Raw genomic sequence first — 16,736 nt, forward strand, 5'->3', positions numbered from 1 at the left:
TTGCTTTACTCTTGGATTTCCTTAGGTAATGCTACAGTTACATACATAAATAAGTTTTCAGTTTTTTAGAGCTTTTATAAGTTTCTTTACGCGTTACATTTTCTTTTTTTTTTTTTTTTAATTTTGCTAATACAGTTGAAATAATTTCATTAAGTATTCTTTTATTGTTAGTATTTTATAATATATATATTAGTTTTTTATAAATTAATTTAAGTATATGGTATTCATTTTTACTGATTTCTGTTTGTATTTTCTCTATTTCAACTTAAAGACAAGCGTTAGTTGCGATTTTGGTTTTTTGTACAAATAAGTAAAAACTTAAACTTAGTGTACATAAGACCCCAATAACCAACATTGTTAGATGCTGTGGATGATTCCTTGTGTACGTGTTGTTATGTGGCAGTTTGTGTGCTTTAACATATGTATGTATATAGGGAAAAGTAAGTACATGCGAAACTTAAATAGAGTGGTTAGTTTTAAGGAGGGGGAATTCAACAGAAAAGAAAGACCTTCTTCTCATCATGACTCAACTGGCCGCACTTTCAACTAAACTTCAATTAGGTTTTGTAATTTTATGTTTTGAAAAACAATGGATATGCTTTTAGATTTTGTGAATAGATCGATCGTTAAAAGTATTTAAAGACTTTGTTCGCTATTGAAGATCGAATGCGAACTCCTCAAGCCAATGAGCAAAGAAATTCTCTATTAATGGCTTGTGCAAAGGCTAAGATTTGAGTTTTGGTTTAGGTTTAGTTTGCCTTTAAAGCTTTTTCGATTACTAAATGATCTCTCGTATATATAAGTATGTAAATAGTTGGTTTCAATGGGCGCTTGCGACTTCTACATCTCTTCCCTTCCCCTTCGTTCACTTCACATTTAATACTTTCTTGTTAGTTACACGTATGCTTCATAATGTTTAATAATTAGATTTATTTTAATATATATAAATCGTATATATATATGCAGCTGTTACTCTATATATGTATGCCTGATTGTTGTGCATGTTGTTCAGTTTATAAACTCAATTGGAACGCCGTATCTGCCTTCTACAAAAACCTAAACAGAAACACGATAATGTCATATGTAAAGCGTATGTTAGTTGTTTTAATTTAAAGTTTTAAAGAAATTAATAAAATGGATTAAATTAAAAACTGTACAAAATGCCATAAAAATTATATAACAAACAAGTTTGGTTACGAATTTGGTTCGAAGCACGCTGTCATCTCTCTGCCCACCTCTGCTGCATCATCTAAAACAAAATACTGTTAGTCTATTGCAAGCCCAATTACACTATATAAAAAAAAACAATAATAATTTTACAATCGAAAACTGATTAGCTTCTAAAACTTGTACACCCCTGGCAGCGGCAGCAGCAGCGACTCGGCGCCAATGCAACTACGTATATCCTATGTAGAGTATGTGCTATGTCTTGTATACATTGTCTTGTTATGGATTATGTGACTATGCGTGTATTTATATATATTAAATATGTGGATTAGACGTGCATCATGCTGGGGAGTCTCTTGCGTTGCGTCTTTCTTGTTAGAGTTTTGTGGCGTAGTTGCTGCTAGCATATCTATCCTTCTCTCTTTTTTAGTTCTGCTTGTCGTTACTGTTACGGTTTAGGAAACGTTGCCCCTGGTCTTTACGTTCTTATTGTTGTAGGTTGCTTCTATTGTATGTGTCCTGCCCTCCAGCAGCAGCTCACTCATCCACCGAGGACGTGGGCGGACTGTAGCTGCATCAGGAAGCGCTTCGCTGCTCGTTCTCCGGCCTCCGATCTGTGGCGATCTGCAGCAGATTATTGAACTCCGTATCGAGTATTTGGCGAGCCTTTTAGAAAAATTATTCAGTTTTGATTTTGATCTAAAAAGTGGGTTCGTTTGGCTTACCTGAGCATTTTGTGTGGGTATTTGGAGGGCCAAACCCATGGCATTGGCATCAAAACCCTCGTCCAGGGCCATCAATCCCCCATGCACTCCCGATTCGAGCAAGTTGTTGGCATATTCCTGAAAAATCATGTTTATTAAGGCCTTTAAAGTCGATGATCCTGAGACGACACTTACCTTCAGTCCGATGCTGCCCACCCACCGAATGACTCTCTCGTTGCTCCAGACCAGCACATCGCACAACCCGTTTTCACTCATTTTGCGCCTGTGCTCCAACTCTGTGCGATCGTAGTTTAGGCGCTTGAGCATCGATATGCCAAACTGCAGGCTGGTCCGATGGAAACTGTCCACCATTTTGAGCTGACCGCGCAAGTCCTTCTTAGTGAGATGGTCCAGCATTCGGGCATCCACTAGACACTCCATGAAGGTTGTGCGGTATTGCGGTAGACCCAGTCCGGGCAACCAGTAGTTGCCAATCCACTCATGGTTCATATCGCCTGCGGATACATATTTATAACTATAACCTGAGATTTTCAAATACACATTTTATGAAATCATACCAAACGCCAGAGTGGTTCGTGAGGTTTGTGGCGCCGAGGGAGAGGTCAATGAAACCATTTCCTGAATGGCAAGACGAAGCTTGAGCCTGTGTAGGGGATTGCTAATGCCTGTCGACGAAAAAAGTTAGCCAGAGAATGCAATGAGGATACCCAAGATTCTTACCAATCTCCCGCTGAATTTCCGTGTCGCTTAGCGCACTCATAATGGCCCCGGACTTAACGTTTGCCCGGCAAGCGGCAACGTACCAGGCCGGCATGCCCACCCACAGCTCCAGCCAGGCGACAATGGTGGGGCCGTTCCACAGAGCAAACGGAGTGCCCGCCTTCATGGCCTCGCCCAGCAAGTCATTGCGATAGTCGTGTTCTCTGAAAAGGACATAAATTATTAATAAACATTCATAAATAGTGTTATATTAGATAAATCCTCACTTCTTCTGCCTGCCGTAGTCAACGCTGCTTATTTTGGATCCCTGGGAGCTGGCAATGCGGGGCATCATGCCCCCAGTCATGCTCATGGCATCGTAATTGGAGTCCACCTCGCTTAGTCCGATCGACAGGTTGCCGATGGACATCATGCTGGGCGAGCCGTCAGGCAGCGTATCTTTCACGCCTTTGACCTTTTCCTTTTTGCTGAAGAACCTTCCCAGCGAGGACTTTATGCCCTTTTTCTTCTGCACAGCAGCAGCTGCCGCATCCCTAGACACACCCGAAGTAGGCGTCTGCAGCATGGACATAGAGCCCATGGTATTGTAATGTCTTAATGACTCTTGGCTGCCGTAACGAGAACTGAGCGGCGAGAGCCCGTAGCTATGGCTGCTGAGTGGCATGTGACCTCCACTGTGATTAGTGGCCACCGGGGCACTGGGATTTAAGCCGATCGAACGTCGCCTTAGCTCCTCTTGGCTGTGAGCCAAGGCCTGGGCCACACGCTCCAGGCGCATAGACCTGGCAGTCAGTGGAGAGGCAGCTCCGCCGGAACTCGAATCACCTGTGGTAGACATGCCGCCATGAAGCTCTTCGCGGGAGGCATCACTGGACAGCACGGGCAAGTTGAGCTGTGAGTTAAATGATAAAAAATGAATATCGTTTCCTTGGTAAATATTTTAAGCCACTCACCGTATGATACTTCTGCATGAAATCCCTTTGCGGGCTGTTGGGCGTGCTCCGGCCACTCATGGGCGGACTCTGCCTGTCCATGGAACGACCGCGAGCCAGCAGGTTAACGTGTTCTAGACTGCCCACACGCGACTCCAGCTCCTCAGCCCGTGCCTCCGTCGACTGCTTCTCCTCCTGGATCAGTCGAATCTCATTGTTGATGGCGTCAAGCTGCTCCTGCAGCATCATGGCCAAGGTCTGGGCATCCGTGTGACCCGACGGAGACATCATGTCAGCCGTGGCTGCCGCATACAGGACATCTGAGTCGTCGCACTCCGCAGCGCTGGCCACTAGTTCGTAGGCCTGCTGCTGGGCGTGCGCCGCCTGCTGCAGCTTTTCCCACTCTTGCTCGGCCATGGAGCGGACCAGGGCGTTCTCCTCAGACAAACGCTGCTTGCTTTGACGCCGCAGCGAGTGGGTCTCGAAACTGGCATGCGAGTTGCTTCTGCTAAAGGCTCCACTGGCGTCCACAACGCTACTGGGCGATAGACTCCGGGTGAGCGCCTCCGTCTGTTGGATATTGTAGGCGATCTCCTGCTGCAGAAGCTGGCGCTTGAAGTTCTCGATCTCTAACCGTGTCTTCGACAGCTCCTTCATGATCTCACTCTTCTCGTGGTGCAGTTCCTCGGCCACCTTGCGCGCCTTCTCTAGTTCCTGGGTAAGGGCATTCTTTTCGTCCAGCGCATGCATGCGCTCCTTCAAGTGCACCTGGAGTCGCTCATTGGACTCCGAGAGCAGCTTGTCCACCGTGGAGGAGAGCCGCAGGTTGTGCTCCTCGTTCATCTTGAGACGCTGGTTCAGTCTTACCACCTCGTTGGTCTTCTCGTCGAGGTTCGTCTCCAATCCACGGATGCGGTCTTCCGCAGAACCGTGTCTTTCTTGAGCCTGCAAATGGTTTGAGCCAGCGAGTTTAATGAACTTGTTCACAAGGTTTTATCAGTGGCAGTGAAAGATGTTAGTTCGGGTTTTAGTAATGAAAGCTAAATGTGAGTTGGCCCTTTTGTATACCAATAAGAATAATCAAAAGAAATTAAAAACTTTTCACTGATAAGACAAATTGAAAGACTTATAGAAGAACCTTTGAGATTGGTATACAAAAAGGCCTGTTTGGTCTGATTTTGAATAGGTTTTAGGGTGCGTAAGAGTAAAAAGTTCTGGTGCAGTAAAGATAGAGAAATTGTAGGTATATATAGTACATAGAGACAGACTTGTTGTTCAAGTTGTTGGTGGTTTCTTGTAGTGGAAAGTTGGCAAAAGAAAAGAGCATTACACAAAATAGAGTTGTGGTTGTACGGGATAATAATTGTTGATACTTGTCATATGGAACCTGTCCGGCGCGCATATTAGTTCGAGTGCATACCTTGTTTCCTACCTTAGTCAATGCCTCCATGCGTGCCTTTAGCTGCTCCTCCATGTCAGGCTGCAGCTTGGCGTGTTGGGCGAGCTTCTGTTCGGAGAGCTCCAGCTTCTCCTCGATGGCCCCGATCTTTTCCTCGTGCAGCTGATTCGGATACGGCATTGATCATGTGGCAAGGATTGATTTTGGTTCGTGTGTTCAGGGCGGGTTTGTTCGATTAGTTGTCGGGGGAAAATTGTTGCGTATGTAAATGCAATATATTAGTCACGCTTAAGGGGAGCTTAATGAAAGAGCAGGCTAGGGCACAATTAAATGTATATTGGATCGATTTTTTTGTCTCATATAACAGAAATATAGGCACATATATATAGATGATATATAATTACTAACAAATTCAGAAACGCACTAGCACTAGCAAAGTTTCGTTTATAAAGCTTTAAAGATACATAATGTAAAAGTAAGACAAAACTACAAATTAGTTGTCTGTTTGCCTGACATACGTCAATTCTTTAACAATGGAGCCAACAGCTGAAGCTAATTTTAAGTTCGTACTTTTGATATTCAAAAAAATCGATCCCCCATTAATAATAATGACAATTTGCCCGCCTTGACCATCAACCCAGTAATAGTTTCGTCTACCCACCTTGAGCTGTGCCTCTTTGTGCCGAAGTTCCTGCTCGAGTTTCTCGTTGAGATCATGCAACGAAGTTGACTCCCTCTGAGCATTCAGGTAGCGCTTCTCCAATGTGGTAATGCGCTCCTCCTGGAAATCAAAAGATATTAGCATAAATTTAAGACTGAATTTTATGAATTAGCAGCTCACCTGATCCTCTTTCTGGGCCACATTTTCGCGCAGATCTCGCTGCAGCTTGGAACACTGGTCCTGGGCCTTGCAGTGATCCTTCTGCACTCGCGACATATTCTCCTCCAGCTCGCTGATCTTGTTGTTCAGATCAGAGACGCGTCGCTGCCACTGAGAGAGTTCAGAGGTCTGAAAGAGAAAGTGGATCATAAAACATATTCATCAGCTGCACATTGGGATTAGCATCTGCGATCTTCACCTGCTTCTCAATGATCGTTTGCAGTTCGTGGGTCTTGGCTGCGTAGTCATTTAGCTCATTTGCCTCGCCATTGACGCCACCAGATCCGCCAACGCTTGCCACCTAGATTTGGAGAAATAAAATGGATGTTATGACCGACATGGTTGAATGCGCTTCAAAGTAGGGAACTCACCTTTTCTTTGAGCCCGTTCTCGGTGCCTCCACCTCCAGCAGCGGTTGTGGCACTCCCCGCTCCGCCACCACTGCCCACGCCCGCTGGCACCACACCCGCCTTGTACTGGGCCAGTTCCTCCTTGGCAGAGCTCAGTTCTTCCTCCATCATGTTGTTCTTCTCGATGGAGAGGCGCAGGCGCTCGCGAACCTTTTCGTCCAGTGCTTTGTGGTGCTCGAACAGCGACTTGAGCGCCTTGAGCACCTCCACCTCACTGGAGACTCCGCTTTGGGCGGCGGCCTGTCGCTTTACGACGGTCATACGCAGGGAACGCTCGTGGCGGGACACCAAACACTCCAAGTGCTCCAGGAGAAGCTGGAATTATTAAATTAACATCAGTAAAAAGGAGAGCTTACATGGAAATTCACATTAATGTAGTTACTATTTAAAAAATTAAAAATCATTGTGGAGTGGAAATACTTATAAATATTGCAAAATCGTAAACTAATCGATCTATAGCATTTTTATAGGTCTCATAAAACGAAACCAAATGGGCAATCAGGTAGATAATTACATAGAGCCTAACTACGCCTCTTTGGACAAAATAGACTAAGCACGCCATAAGGTTTGGCAAGATAAAGTACCTACAACTGTTTCTCGTAATATCAATAATAGAATGACTAATATCACTTATCAATAACTTTTTGAGTTCCAGGAAAATCAGTGAAAAAGATTTTAGTCTCAGATTACAGGTAATTGTTAAAATACCTACATGTGTTAGTTTGGTCAGAACGTTAAGGTAATAAATAATAACTACCTAAGCTCTACAAATGTTACAACTTGGTAAGATAAAAGAGAGAAAAGAGAGCAAGCTAAAAGGGTCATCCCGCCTTTCGGTTAATCCTCCTGTCACCTGGACGACGCTATACAGAAATAGATTTCCGGGCAGTGCTTACCCTGGTATTATTTCTTTCCGCCTTAAGCTCCCCGATCTCCTCATCCCGCTCCAGTAGGGTTTCCCGAGCCTGCGTCAGTTCCTTGGTGAGGGTGGCGAACTCCTGGAGTCAGAATCCAGATCGAATGGTCAGTATTCCAAAAAATATGAACAAAGAATCAAAGTACCTGCGGCAGATTGGCGTTGATCTGGCGCTGCAAGCTGTCCCGCTCCTTCTCGACGTCATGCAGCTTGTTCTCGGTCTCGCCAAGCCGCTCCTGCGCCTCCCTCAGGCTGTCCATCAGCTTGTCCCGCTCGTCCAGCATGGAGACCATCAGTTGCTCAAAATTCGCGTCCTCCCCGCTGAACTGCGAGGAGCGCTGCGAGATGCTATCCTCGGATATCGTGGGCATTACGTCGCACATCATGTTCCACATTATTTAGTTGGGGCCGCCAGACTGTGCGAGAGAGCAAGGTAGATGTTAAGGCCGCAACACATATGCCTTACATATGGTACTTTAGGTACATTATGTCTTGAACCAAATATGATTGTAAGGAAAGTGCACCGATTCTTTTTTTCCATAAAGCATAATGACACCTTAGAGCCATTAACTGTAATACTATTTTCATATAGAAATTATTTTGTTAGGATAAAATACATTATCGGCGTAAAAACCAGCTATAAAATACATTGAAATGTTTGCAGCTCCTTCAAGGTGCAAGCTCATTTGATCAGATGTGAAAAAGTTTGCCAGTGGAGTCCGGCTATTAGAAACACACACACTGGTGTTCGCTCGCCACTCCAATTGGAATGCCCAGCATAGTGGGAGAAACATGTCTAATGAGACTTATCATAGGCGCCGCATTGATAACAAGTTTTCTACACCAACACACACGCACACAGGCACATGCACGGCATACACACTCACACGCATACGCACACAGGCACAGCACTTTTTCTCTTTCGCATAACTGGCATATTTTTTGTGCCTAGGTGTGTCGCTGTCGCATTTTGCAACCACAAATGCCCGTAACAGGGTTAAACTAGCAGCAGGTGCGGGTTTACTGCGTTTTTCCTTGTGTTTAAATCACTTTTTCACCTCAAAATTCCGTTTTGGGGGACGGCGTTCGTGCGAAAAAAAAGCTGCGAGAAAATCACTCCCCACTCCTCGTTCCGCCGTAAAACGTACCCCGATCGATCGCACGGCGGCTGGGCAGCAGCAGCAACAACAACTCTGGCCGCGTCTTGCCCTTCGCATAGGTCCTTCCGACGGCTTTTAATTAATTAAACCAAATTCCAAAGAGGTTTTCTCCCCAATTTACTCTTGCTGGTACGCGTGTGTATATTTTTCATAGCCAGTATATTTTTAGTACTTTCCAGCGGTCACACTGATTCAGTGAGATAAAACGTTGTTTTTGTATTTGCAGATTCGGCAACACTATTTAGACGTAGATGTAGGATGTAGAGTAGAACACCTGTTTTTCGATAGGCAGAGAATGAATTAAATCATTTATAGGTTTTATATTAAAACTTTTAATAAAGCAAATGTAAAGAAAAAATGTTCGTTTATCACTTAGCGAAAAAGTTCTTTCCGTTTCTTTAAAAATCAATCGCAAGATAACAAAGTAACAATTGTTTTAGATTTCATAAAATGAGTATTTCCGAAAAACATTTCTAAAGTTGTATCAAGTAACCTGAATATTTCTTAAAAGTTTGCATTGAAAATTATACTTTTTTTTTAACTTTAATAATTTATATTTTCTTTGTATAATTGTTGCATTAGGATGCTAACATTTTTTGTTGGTAGATAAAGCTCTTAGAATAAAATCAAAAATTTTTTTTTAGTTTATCAGATAAGTGTTAACCAGCAACGTAAATGTCGACAGTATCATTCCAGTTTTTAATTTTTCCGATAAAAGATGTTAAATGAATAATAATTTACGTTAAAGGATTTACAACGAAAAAATTTAAATTTTTACTCCTTGAGCTTATTCTGGGAACAAAAGTCGAAACTGTCTGATCGTTCCGGCAACGCTACTATTTCGAAAAACTGTTTGAGCAATATGGCAGCACTGACATACAAATTAATCATTTCGAATTCTTGTTTACGTTTTTAATTTTATTTGCGAGTGAAAACCATATGCTAACAAAGGCAATTAACAAATACTATTTTAAATATTATTGACCATGTTTTCAGTTATAATTACTTATTCATTTAACATATCATTAGAAATCGTTGCATCAAATATATATATATATATATTCGATAAATATCGTGTAATTTTTTAGATCAAGTACAGATGGTTCTATTTATAAAACATCGATAGTATCACAAACATCGATTTTGGTTCCAGCTCTAGGCGTTTGTGTTTTATTTTTTTAATCGTGGAATTAATCAGTAAAAGCCACTAGCATAGGTTTAACCCGTTTGTAAAACATTTAGCCAGCGCCGAAGCCAACGAATACAATGGGGTAAGGCCGGAGGGCGTGTCAGAAGCGCCACAAACATCCAGTTTTAGTGTGGGAAAAATCGACGCCGTACTAGCTGTTTTTGTTGTTGTTGCTGGCTTTCTGTGTGTAGCGGGCGGCGTAAATATGTACACAAACATACATACACACAGCACACACGCACAAGCGTGGGCTGGCCAATTATGTGGGTGTGCAGGTGTGTACAGATGTGTGGATGTGCAGGTGTGCGTGTGTTTTTCGCCCGAGAATCAAAATCAAAAGCAAGGCTGTCGAAAAGGCTTAGCACATAATGCAATTTAGTCGGCGGTCGCCAGTCGCCTGAGATAACGGGAAGACATTAGAACTCATTGGACAATGTCGGCGGAAAGGTAAAAGATAAGGAAGTATATAGGCACTGACTGTGGTAACTGGTACCATAAAGCCCCCAAAAGATCATTCTGTAAAGCTAAAAAACAAGATAAATGAAATAAATAATATAATCCACATAATCAAAGAATATATATGAATAACTTCAGTAAAAAGCAGATTAAGTTTAAACTTCCCATTTTAATATTACACGGTAGTCCAAGGACTAGTTCAACTCACACCCTGGTCGATTACAGGTTTCTAATAGGCAAACGCTAACACAGGGGCACCATTTATTACCTCCTCGAAATGGAATTTTAAATTAATCACTCCTCTGCCATTTTAATCCCTTTATGGCCCACAGCGAACAACCGATTTTCACTTGCCAGGCGCACGTCTTCCACATCGATCCGAAGACGAAGCGGACCTGGATCACGGCCAGCATGAAGGCAGTCAACGTGAGCTTCTTCTACGACAGCTCGAGGAATCTTTACCGCATCATTAGCGTCGAGGGAACCAAAGCGGTGATTAACTCGACGATCACGCCCAACATGACCTTCACCCAGACCTCCCAAAAGTTCGGTCAGTGGAGCGATGTGCGGGCGAATACGGTGTACGGATTAGGATTTGCCTCAGAGGCGGAGTTGACCAAGGTAGGTGGCCAGTCTTTTTCCCCATATGTTCCTTAAATAACCGCTTTCACTTGCAGTTCGTGGAGAAGTTCCAGGAAGTCAAGGAGGCCACCAAGAATGCCATGAAGTCGGCCAACGGCTCTAATGCCGTTACGCCCACCACCTCGGCCAACACATCGCCCATTTCTGGACGAGCTGTAGGCTCCATGCAGAACGATAACACAGCCATTGATCCGCACACTGTGGAGCCGCCAAACCTGAGCAACACGAATACCCAAAACGCCAATCCGGACAGTCCCTCCCACAAGCTGCTGAACACCAGCGATGTCAAGGCGGATATCGGATCGGCCACACCTTCGCCTCAGCCCACTTCGGGCGGAACTGCAGTTGTGGGTGGTGGGGGAGTGACCATCTCATCGGGAGGCAGCATTGTAGGTATGCACACGGGACCGGGAGCGGGTGCCACCGCAGAGCAGCAGCTGAAGTACGAAAACGAGCGCCTGAAAATGGCTCTGGCACAAAGGTAAGCAACATAGTTTCTATCAACGGTTTAGGCATTAATAATCCGACTTCATTTTAGCTGCGCAAATGCCAAAAAGTGGGAAATCGAGCTGGCCACCTTGAAGAACAATAACATACGCCTGACAAGTGCTCTGCAGGTGAGCTAATCGTATATAACGTATTTAATGAAAATAGAATACAGGAACTTCATCGTAAATCTGACAAGGATATAAAGCATAAAATTCTTGGGATATTTTCCACAAATGTAGTCTGTACTTTGTAGTTACACATATCCCCACTTTAAGATGTATTTAAATTCGGATGAGTAATGTTGTGTTATTTATACTTTTGAATAATTTAAGGAATCAACTGCTAACGTAGACGAATGGAAGCGCCAACTGCACACTTATAAGGAGGAGAACATTCGCCTGAAGCGGGATATGGAGCAGATTTGCGCGGGCGCAGGTGGTGTGGCTGCAACCGGAGGAGGAGGTGCCGCGGAAGATGAATTACGTCGAGAGGTGGCCTCGCTCAAAGCGCGAACAGAACAATTGCAGAAGGAACTCTTGCAACAGGAAATTGAGCTTAAGTCGGCCAACCTTAGCCTACGCGAAAAGTCCAATGATCAGACGGTTAGTAAAACCATATTTTTGAAATTATTTACTACTGCGTATTTAAATATATATATCTTTTACAGCTGGCCAAGCTGAGCGACTTAAACGTGGTGTTCGCCAAGCAACTTTCGGAGCTGTATGGGGTGCAGAAGGATATGGAGAGTGTTATACAACTCGCCAAGTGCACTTGAGACACAGAGTTAGCGGCTATGAGAAAGGTGTGACTTACATTGTCATTGATTGTCCAGTGCTAATTAATCCTTTATACAGGTTTCAGCGCAGGAACAGACTACAATGATAAACACTACAACGACATCATCGACAACCACAGGAAGCACGACTAGTAAACATTATTTAAGCAACTTTCCAACAGCCGAGGCCGAGAGCACTCTCTCCAATGTTACCTCGATCCACACCCAGCTGCAGTCGTCGCTTTACGAGACCCAGAACACGGCCCAGCTGAAGGCCTTGGGCAAACACTCGGCTTTGCTCCAGGAGCTCCATCAGCGGCAGGCGGCTCCCAGGCGCAATTCTGCCTCCGCTGATGCTGCTGCTGCAACCGGCTCTGGTGGAGCCAAAACAGCCACCATACTCGTTTCCAAATCAAAAACCAAAACTGGGCTGCCCCTGTTGCTGAAAAATTCCATTAACAATTAGAAAAAATCGAAGAGAAAGGCGACGAAAGAGAATTTAGTCAGTGGCATTTTTGTAATCTTTATATTGGTAGTTTGTATACAAGGACAGCGCTAGGAGAAACCCTTATCCTTTCCCTTCCCCTTTCTTTTATATATATATTTTTTTTTCTCATTTATGTGTTTTAGCGTCTTTTGGTGAATTCGAATCGAATGCAGAATAAACCTATGCCCAGTATTTTTCGACAAAATTGTTCGCGTCCTTGTGGCACTTATGTAGGTCTTAATCGATTGATTCTCGTGTGCATTAAAGTGCAATATATTTATATCTAGTATATATATGCAATGATGATATTACGTGCTCATACACTTTCTGCTGATTGTTAATTAATTTTTAATAAGAGCTTGCTAACGAATACTCCCAGTAACCTATTTTCCCAAAGAAGAAGAATCAAGCATTTCTGTCGAACAAGTGTCACAAAGATTATTTTGTAAATGTGCTCGAACTTTTTATAGTATTTTTAGAAGGAATCTTTAGAAACTTTTGTATTCTCTAAATCTTAGACTTAACATTTAAATGATTATTTATTGAAATGTATTTCGACCCCATTCGATCTAACAACTCCCCCACAATGCTCCCGTTTATTGCAGTTATGCACTGATTTACTAACATTATACATGATATTTATAAATATAAAATTTAACGTATGCATAACTAACAATGACTTAGACGACGAACACACTAAGAAACCAATATTGAGTATAAAGCTAAAATAAACGAAGAGAAACATTTTATAAATGGAACGAAATCCAAGTAAAACACGAGACTAGCAAAGTAAATTAAAAACAAAAATGAAACAGAAAACAGTCAAGTATGTGCATCAGTGGACAACTAGTATAATACATTAACAAATTATTACAATTAATTTATATTTATCGAATCGAATTAAAAACGCAACTCGAATGAAGCCAGCAGATAATACATAACAGCAACACAATCTCCGAAACACAAACACCCACTAAACGAAACGGTTATGAAGCGGTAATTTCGAACGTTTGCGGTTATATTCAAGCCATATTGTTATGCACTTGCTGCATAAATAACCCAGTTGAGAGCAAATAAGAATTAATAACGAAAATGAAAATGTTGAACATACAAATTTAGCAGTTAAAAGTAAACAACAAATGAAAATATACATAAATAAATAAATATATGAAATAAATTAAAGTCAAATTCAAAATGATTTTTCTTTTAATTTGAATTTATAAATTTGTATAAACAAATTTAAAATAACAAAGCAATATTTTTCTTTTTATTCCTATTTAATAAGTTCATAATATAGTTTTTACTTTATTTATATTTAGATATTTTCTAGACAAACAGCGATTTGTACAACTCGGACTTGGAGCTCTCCGTCCAGTCGCTATGTTCATTCGGCGCCATGAAGTTGATGAGTTTGTTGTGCACCACATATCTAAAAGTATGTTTAACATTCTATCATAAAAAAAATAATGTTTAATTTCTTATATTTACCTTAGCTTGCGACCCTTGCTGGCCCTAGTGTCCACCTTTTTCTTCATCTTCTGGCGCAGCTTCTGCAGCTCCACAAACTGCTTGGTGATCTCACTCATGTTGGACGAGGTGCTGGCTTTGTACTCGATGAGCTCGCGAAGCTGTTGGTGATAGAAGTCGCTGTCGTCGTAAATGTGTTTAACCCGCTGTACCGGCTCGTTTTCCTTTTGCTCCGCTTGATTGCTCTTTGGCGTCTGCGACTTTTCTACAAGGGCTTCTCGGTTGGCCAGGGCGCTATCGATTTTTTTGATAATGTCGTAGTCTTCCTGCATGGACTTACGCTTTACTCCCGCTCCTGGTGTCAGGAGTTTGGTTCGATCGTCCCACTTCAGAAGCACTTCATTGCGATACCCCGTCACCTGCTGGAAGTTGTTGTGCAGCAAGGAACCGAATTTTTTGGCAGGAGTACCCGAATCATCCAACGACTGTTTGCGCTTCACCGACTTTCTCATCTCTGAGTTCTGCTGGTGGAGTGCCATCTGAAGGGCCAGCAGCTGCTCCAACAGCTTAGAGGAGCGTTCCTGGGCCTCGTTTAACACTGATTGCAGTTCATCATTCTCGGAACCCAGTTTCTTTAATGTCTCAGGCGCAGGCAGCTGATTTGCTTTGCTGGTGAACTTCTGGGTGTTTATCCTCAGCTCCAATAGACGTTCCCAGATGCGGAGTTGGTTTTGGACACAGAGTCCTTTTTGGAGTTCAGCCTGATGATTGGTTTTGGACATTACATCTGACGGTTTGATAGTGTCTTCCTCTGCATCTTCATCGTCGGTATCGTCGTCGTCGTCGTCTTCGACATCATCATCATCATCGTCTTCGTTCTCTTCTTCACTGTCCTCTTCAGCAGACCCAGAATCATCCTCCTCATCATCAAAATTGAAATCACCAGCCTTTAATTTTTTATTAAAGTCTGTTGAATAATCATCTTCATTTGCTTTATCGGATTCGGAATCACCAGACGCAGCTTCCTCCTCCGAGTCCACAGCTTCTTCAGACTGCAATTTTTGTTTAAAGTCTTCCAAGTCACCATTATCTTCATCGTCATCACTTTCCTCATAGGACAACTCCTGGTCCTCATCATCCTCATCTAGCTCCCTGCGACTGCTGATCTTGCCCTTGTATCGATCACTTTGCTCCGACAGCAGCTTCACATTCCTCTTCCTAAAGTCGGTGCTCCTTGCATCTGGCAGGTCGTACTCCTCCTCAAAGTCCACTAGACGGGGACCAGTGGCCACGTCAAAGTCCGAATCCTCCTCGCTGTCGCTCTCGTTCGGATGGGCAAGTAGTTTGCTGACCTTTTCGGCCATCGTCTCGGCCTGTTTCTTTGATTTTCTCAACATTTCGCTAGTGTTTCATTTATAATTTGAAAGCGAAACACATGGACACATGGAACTTTACGGAGTAGTGTGCCCGCTGCCGACAATTTTAAAAATACCTAATTAAATACTCCATACAAATCCACTGGTTATGGACCGCTGCGGTATATTTTGACAGGCCGTTATTATATATGGTCATTTCCACAAAATTTTTAAAAACTTTCTCCATTTTTTTTATACTTTTTTATACTTACTTATCATTTTACTAATTTTACTGCATATAAGGAACTTGGGTGCCTGCAAGCTTTTTAAATAACTATAATCCCTGAAAAGATACAAGAAGAGGCCAAAAATACATGATGAGTTTATTAACTAAATTTAAGCAGAATATAAGAATAGATTGAATTTTAAAAAATATAAAAGTATTGGCCACTTCAACGTAACTGCATTTTTCATCTGTATTAAAAAGTACGCGATATTCAACATTAAAATAATTTGCAGTTGAATTATGCTCAGAAGTCGAAATAAAAGTTTGAATTTTAATCAAGCAGTCTTAATTATTTGCCATAGCAATTATTTATTTATCAAGTAAAATAAAAAATTTAAAATAAATATAAATAAATAAATATTAATCTAAGCAACTTTAAAATTAACCCTTTAGGTCAGAGATATTTATATCTATTTTACACTAATAATTTAATGAGATTCTTATTATAGGCAACCATATTGTTTGTATTAGAAACACCGGCACTGCATAATTTTCGGGATTAAATTTCAGTACCTTTAAATAATTTATTGAATAAACGGTGCACTTGAATGTGCAGGTTAGTAGTTAATGCATATGCCACATGAACGCTCATTAGAACCGACGAACTGCCGTCTTATCAGGTGGGCCAGGTGCATCTTGATAAGACCGCGCACACGCCACAATCGTAGCATACAACAGTGCGCGCCTGAACGTGAACTTGAAATCCTTTTGTCCGCTCTCGTGGCCTCATTAAATTTAATGAAGCGTTTTGCCAAATTGCGTATCGCTCGGCCGGCATGAGGTTAAATTGTGAACCTTGGCAGTGGACTTGCCAGATGCCAGTCGAAGCTCGCCGGGATCGGATTGGAGGTGTGTCACTGCAGAAAAAAGGATAATCTAGTGTTTTGCGCAGCTCACTGAGTTCCAGCGACTAGGAAAGCTCCAACAGACGCGTCGATAAGGCTTATAAGTAATACCAGTTTAATTTTTTTGCTCTGGCTGAAATGCGACTCACACGGCAGATAAGGGATCGCAACATTTGGCGATCAGACGGACCACCGTTTGAACTTTGAGTCGTGTACACGCATTGATAATCGTGAAATTTATGCGGGCGGGACCTGCAAAAACACATGTGTAGAATCCGCTGCCTATTGGGGTCGCCCGCTGTTATCACTGTACCTAACTTCTTGTCTACCCTGTACGTGAAAGTAGTGGTATGCTGAAATAGTCTAAAAAAAATTGCAACGGGGCTTGGCGAACTAAGCCGCTACAGACAGCTAGATATTACAGATCTCCAGACAA

General features: G+C 42.4%; 3 protein-coding genes across 4 annotated transcripts; 1 reads left to right on the plus strand and 2 right to left on the minus strand.

The window, feature by feature from the left end:
• Window positions 1-1,077: 1,077 nt before the first annotated feature.
• On the minus strand, window positions 1,078-8,479 carry LOC108107055 (liprin-alpha-1). 2 transcript variants are annotated; one of them, XM_041819565.1, is made up of 15 exons: window positions 8,298-8,479; window positions 7,296-7,565; window positions 7,130-7,231; window positions 6,195-6,548; window positions 6,023-6,124; window positions 5,785-5,952; window positions 5,605-5,724; window positions 4,965-5,105; window positions 3,566-4,489; window positions 2,879-3,504; window positions 2,613-2,815; window positions 2,450-2,557; window positions 2,067-2,386; window positions 1,893-2,009; window positions 1,078-1,833 (listed from the first exon to the last, which is right to left on the minus strand). In XM_041819565.1, the coding sequence occupies exons 2-15, from the start codon at window positions 7,542-7,544 to the stop codon at window positions 1,744-1,746; spliced, it is 3,624 nt and encodes a 1,207-aa protein (XP_041675499.1). In that variant the 5' UTR covers window positions 7,545-7,565; window positions 8,298-8,479; the 3' UTR covers window positions 1,078-1,743. The 2 variants fall into 2 exon arrangements, with proteins under 2 accessions (XP_041675499.1, XP_041675498.1); XM_041819564.1 differs by lacking the exons at window positions 5,605-5,724; window positions 5,785-5,952; window positions 6,023-6,124; ... (2 more) ...; window positions 7,296-7,565; window positions 8,298-8,479 and having other exon boundaries at window positions 4,965-5,138.
• A 1,188-nt stretch (window positions 8,480-9,667) lies between these two features.
• LOC108107004 (homer protein homolog 1) lies at window positions 9,668-13,535 on the plus strand. The gene is given in 7 exon segments (XM_017214345.2): window positions 9,668-9,945; window positions 10,287-10,575; window positions 10,632-11,077; window positions 11,135-11,213; window positions 11,418-11,687; window positions 11,753-11,887; window positions 11,940-13,535. Coding segments are annotated over 7 exon segments (1,620 nt in total). The 5' UTR covers window positions 9,668-9,931; the 3' UTR covers window positions 12,327-13,535.
• A 70-nt stretch (window positions 13,536-13,605) lies between these two features.
• LOC108107005 (protein Aatf) lies at window positions 13,606-15,284 on the minus strand. Its single transcript, XM_017214346.2, has 2 exons — window positions 13,836-15,284; window positions 13,606-13,776 (listed from the first exon to the last, which is right to left on the minus strand). The coding sequence occupies exons 1-2, from the start codon at window positions 15,209-15,211 to the stop codon at window positions 13,674-13,676; spliced, it is 1,479 nt and encodes a 492-aa protein (XP_017069835.2). The 5' UTR covers window positions 15,212-15,284; the 3' UTR covers window positions 13,606-13,673.
• Window positions 15,285-16,736: the final 1,452 nt, after the last annotated feature.

This window comes from Drosophila eugracilis, unplaced genomic scaffold, assembly GCF_018153835.1.
Source record: "Drosophila eugracilis isolate 14026-0451.02 unplaced genomic scaffold, ASM1815383v1 contig_764, whole genome shotgun sequence".
Classification (NCBI taxonomy): Eukaryota; Metazoa; Arthropoda; class Insecta; order Diptera; family Drosophilidae; genus Drosophila; species Drosophila eugracilis.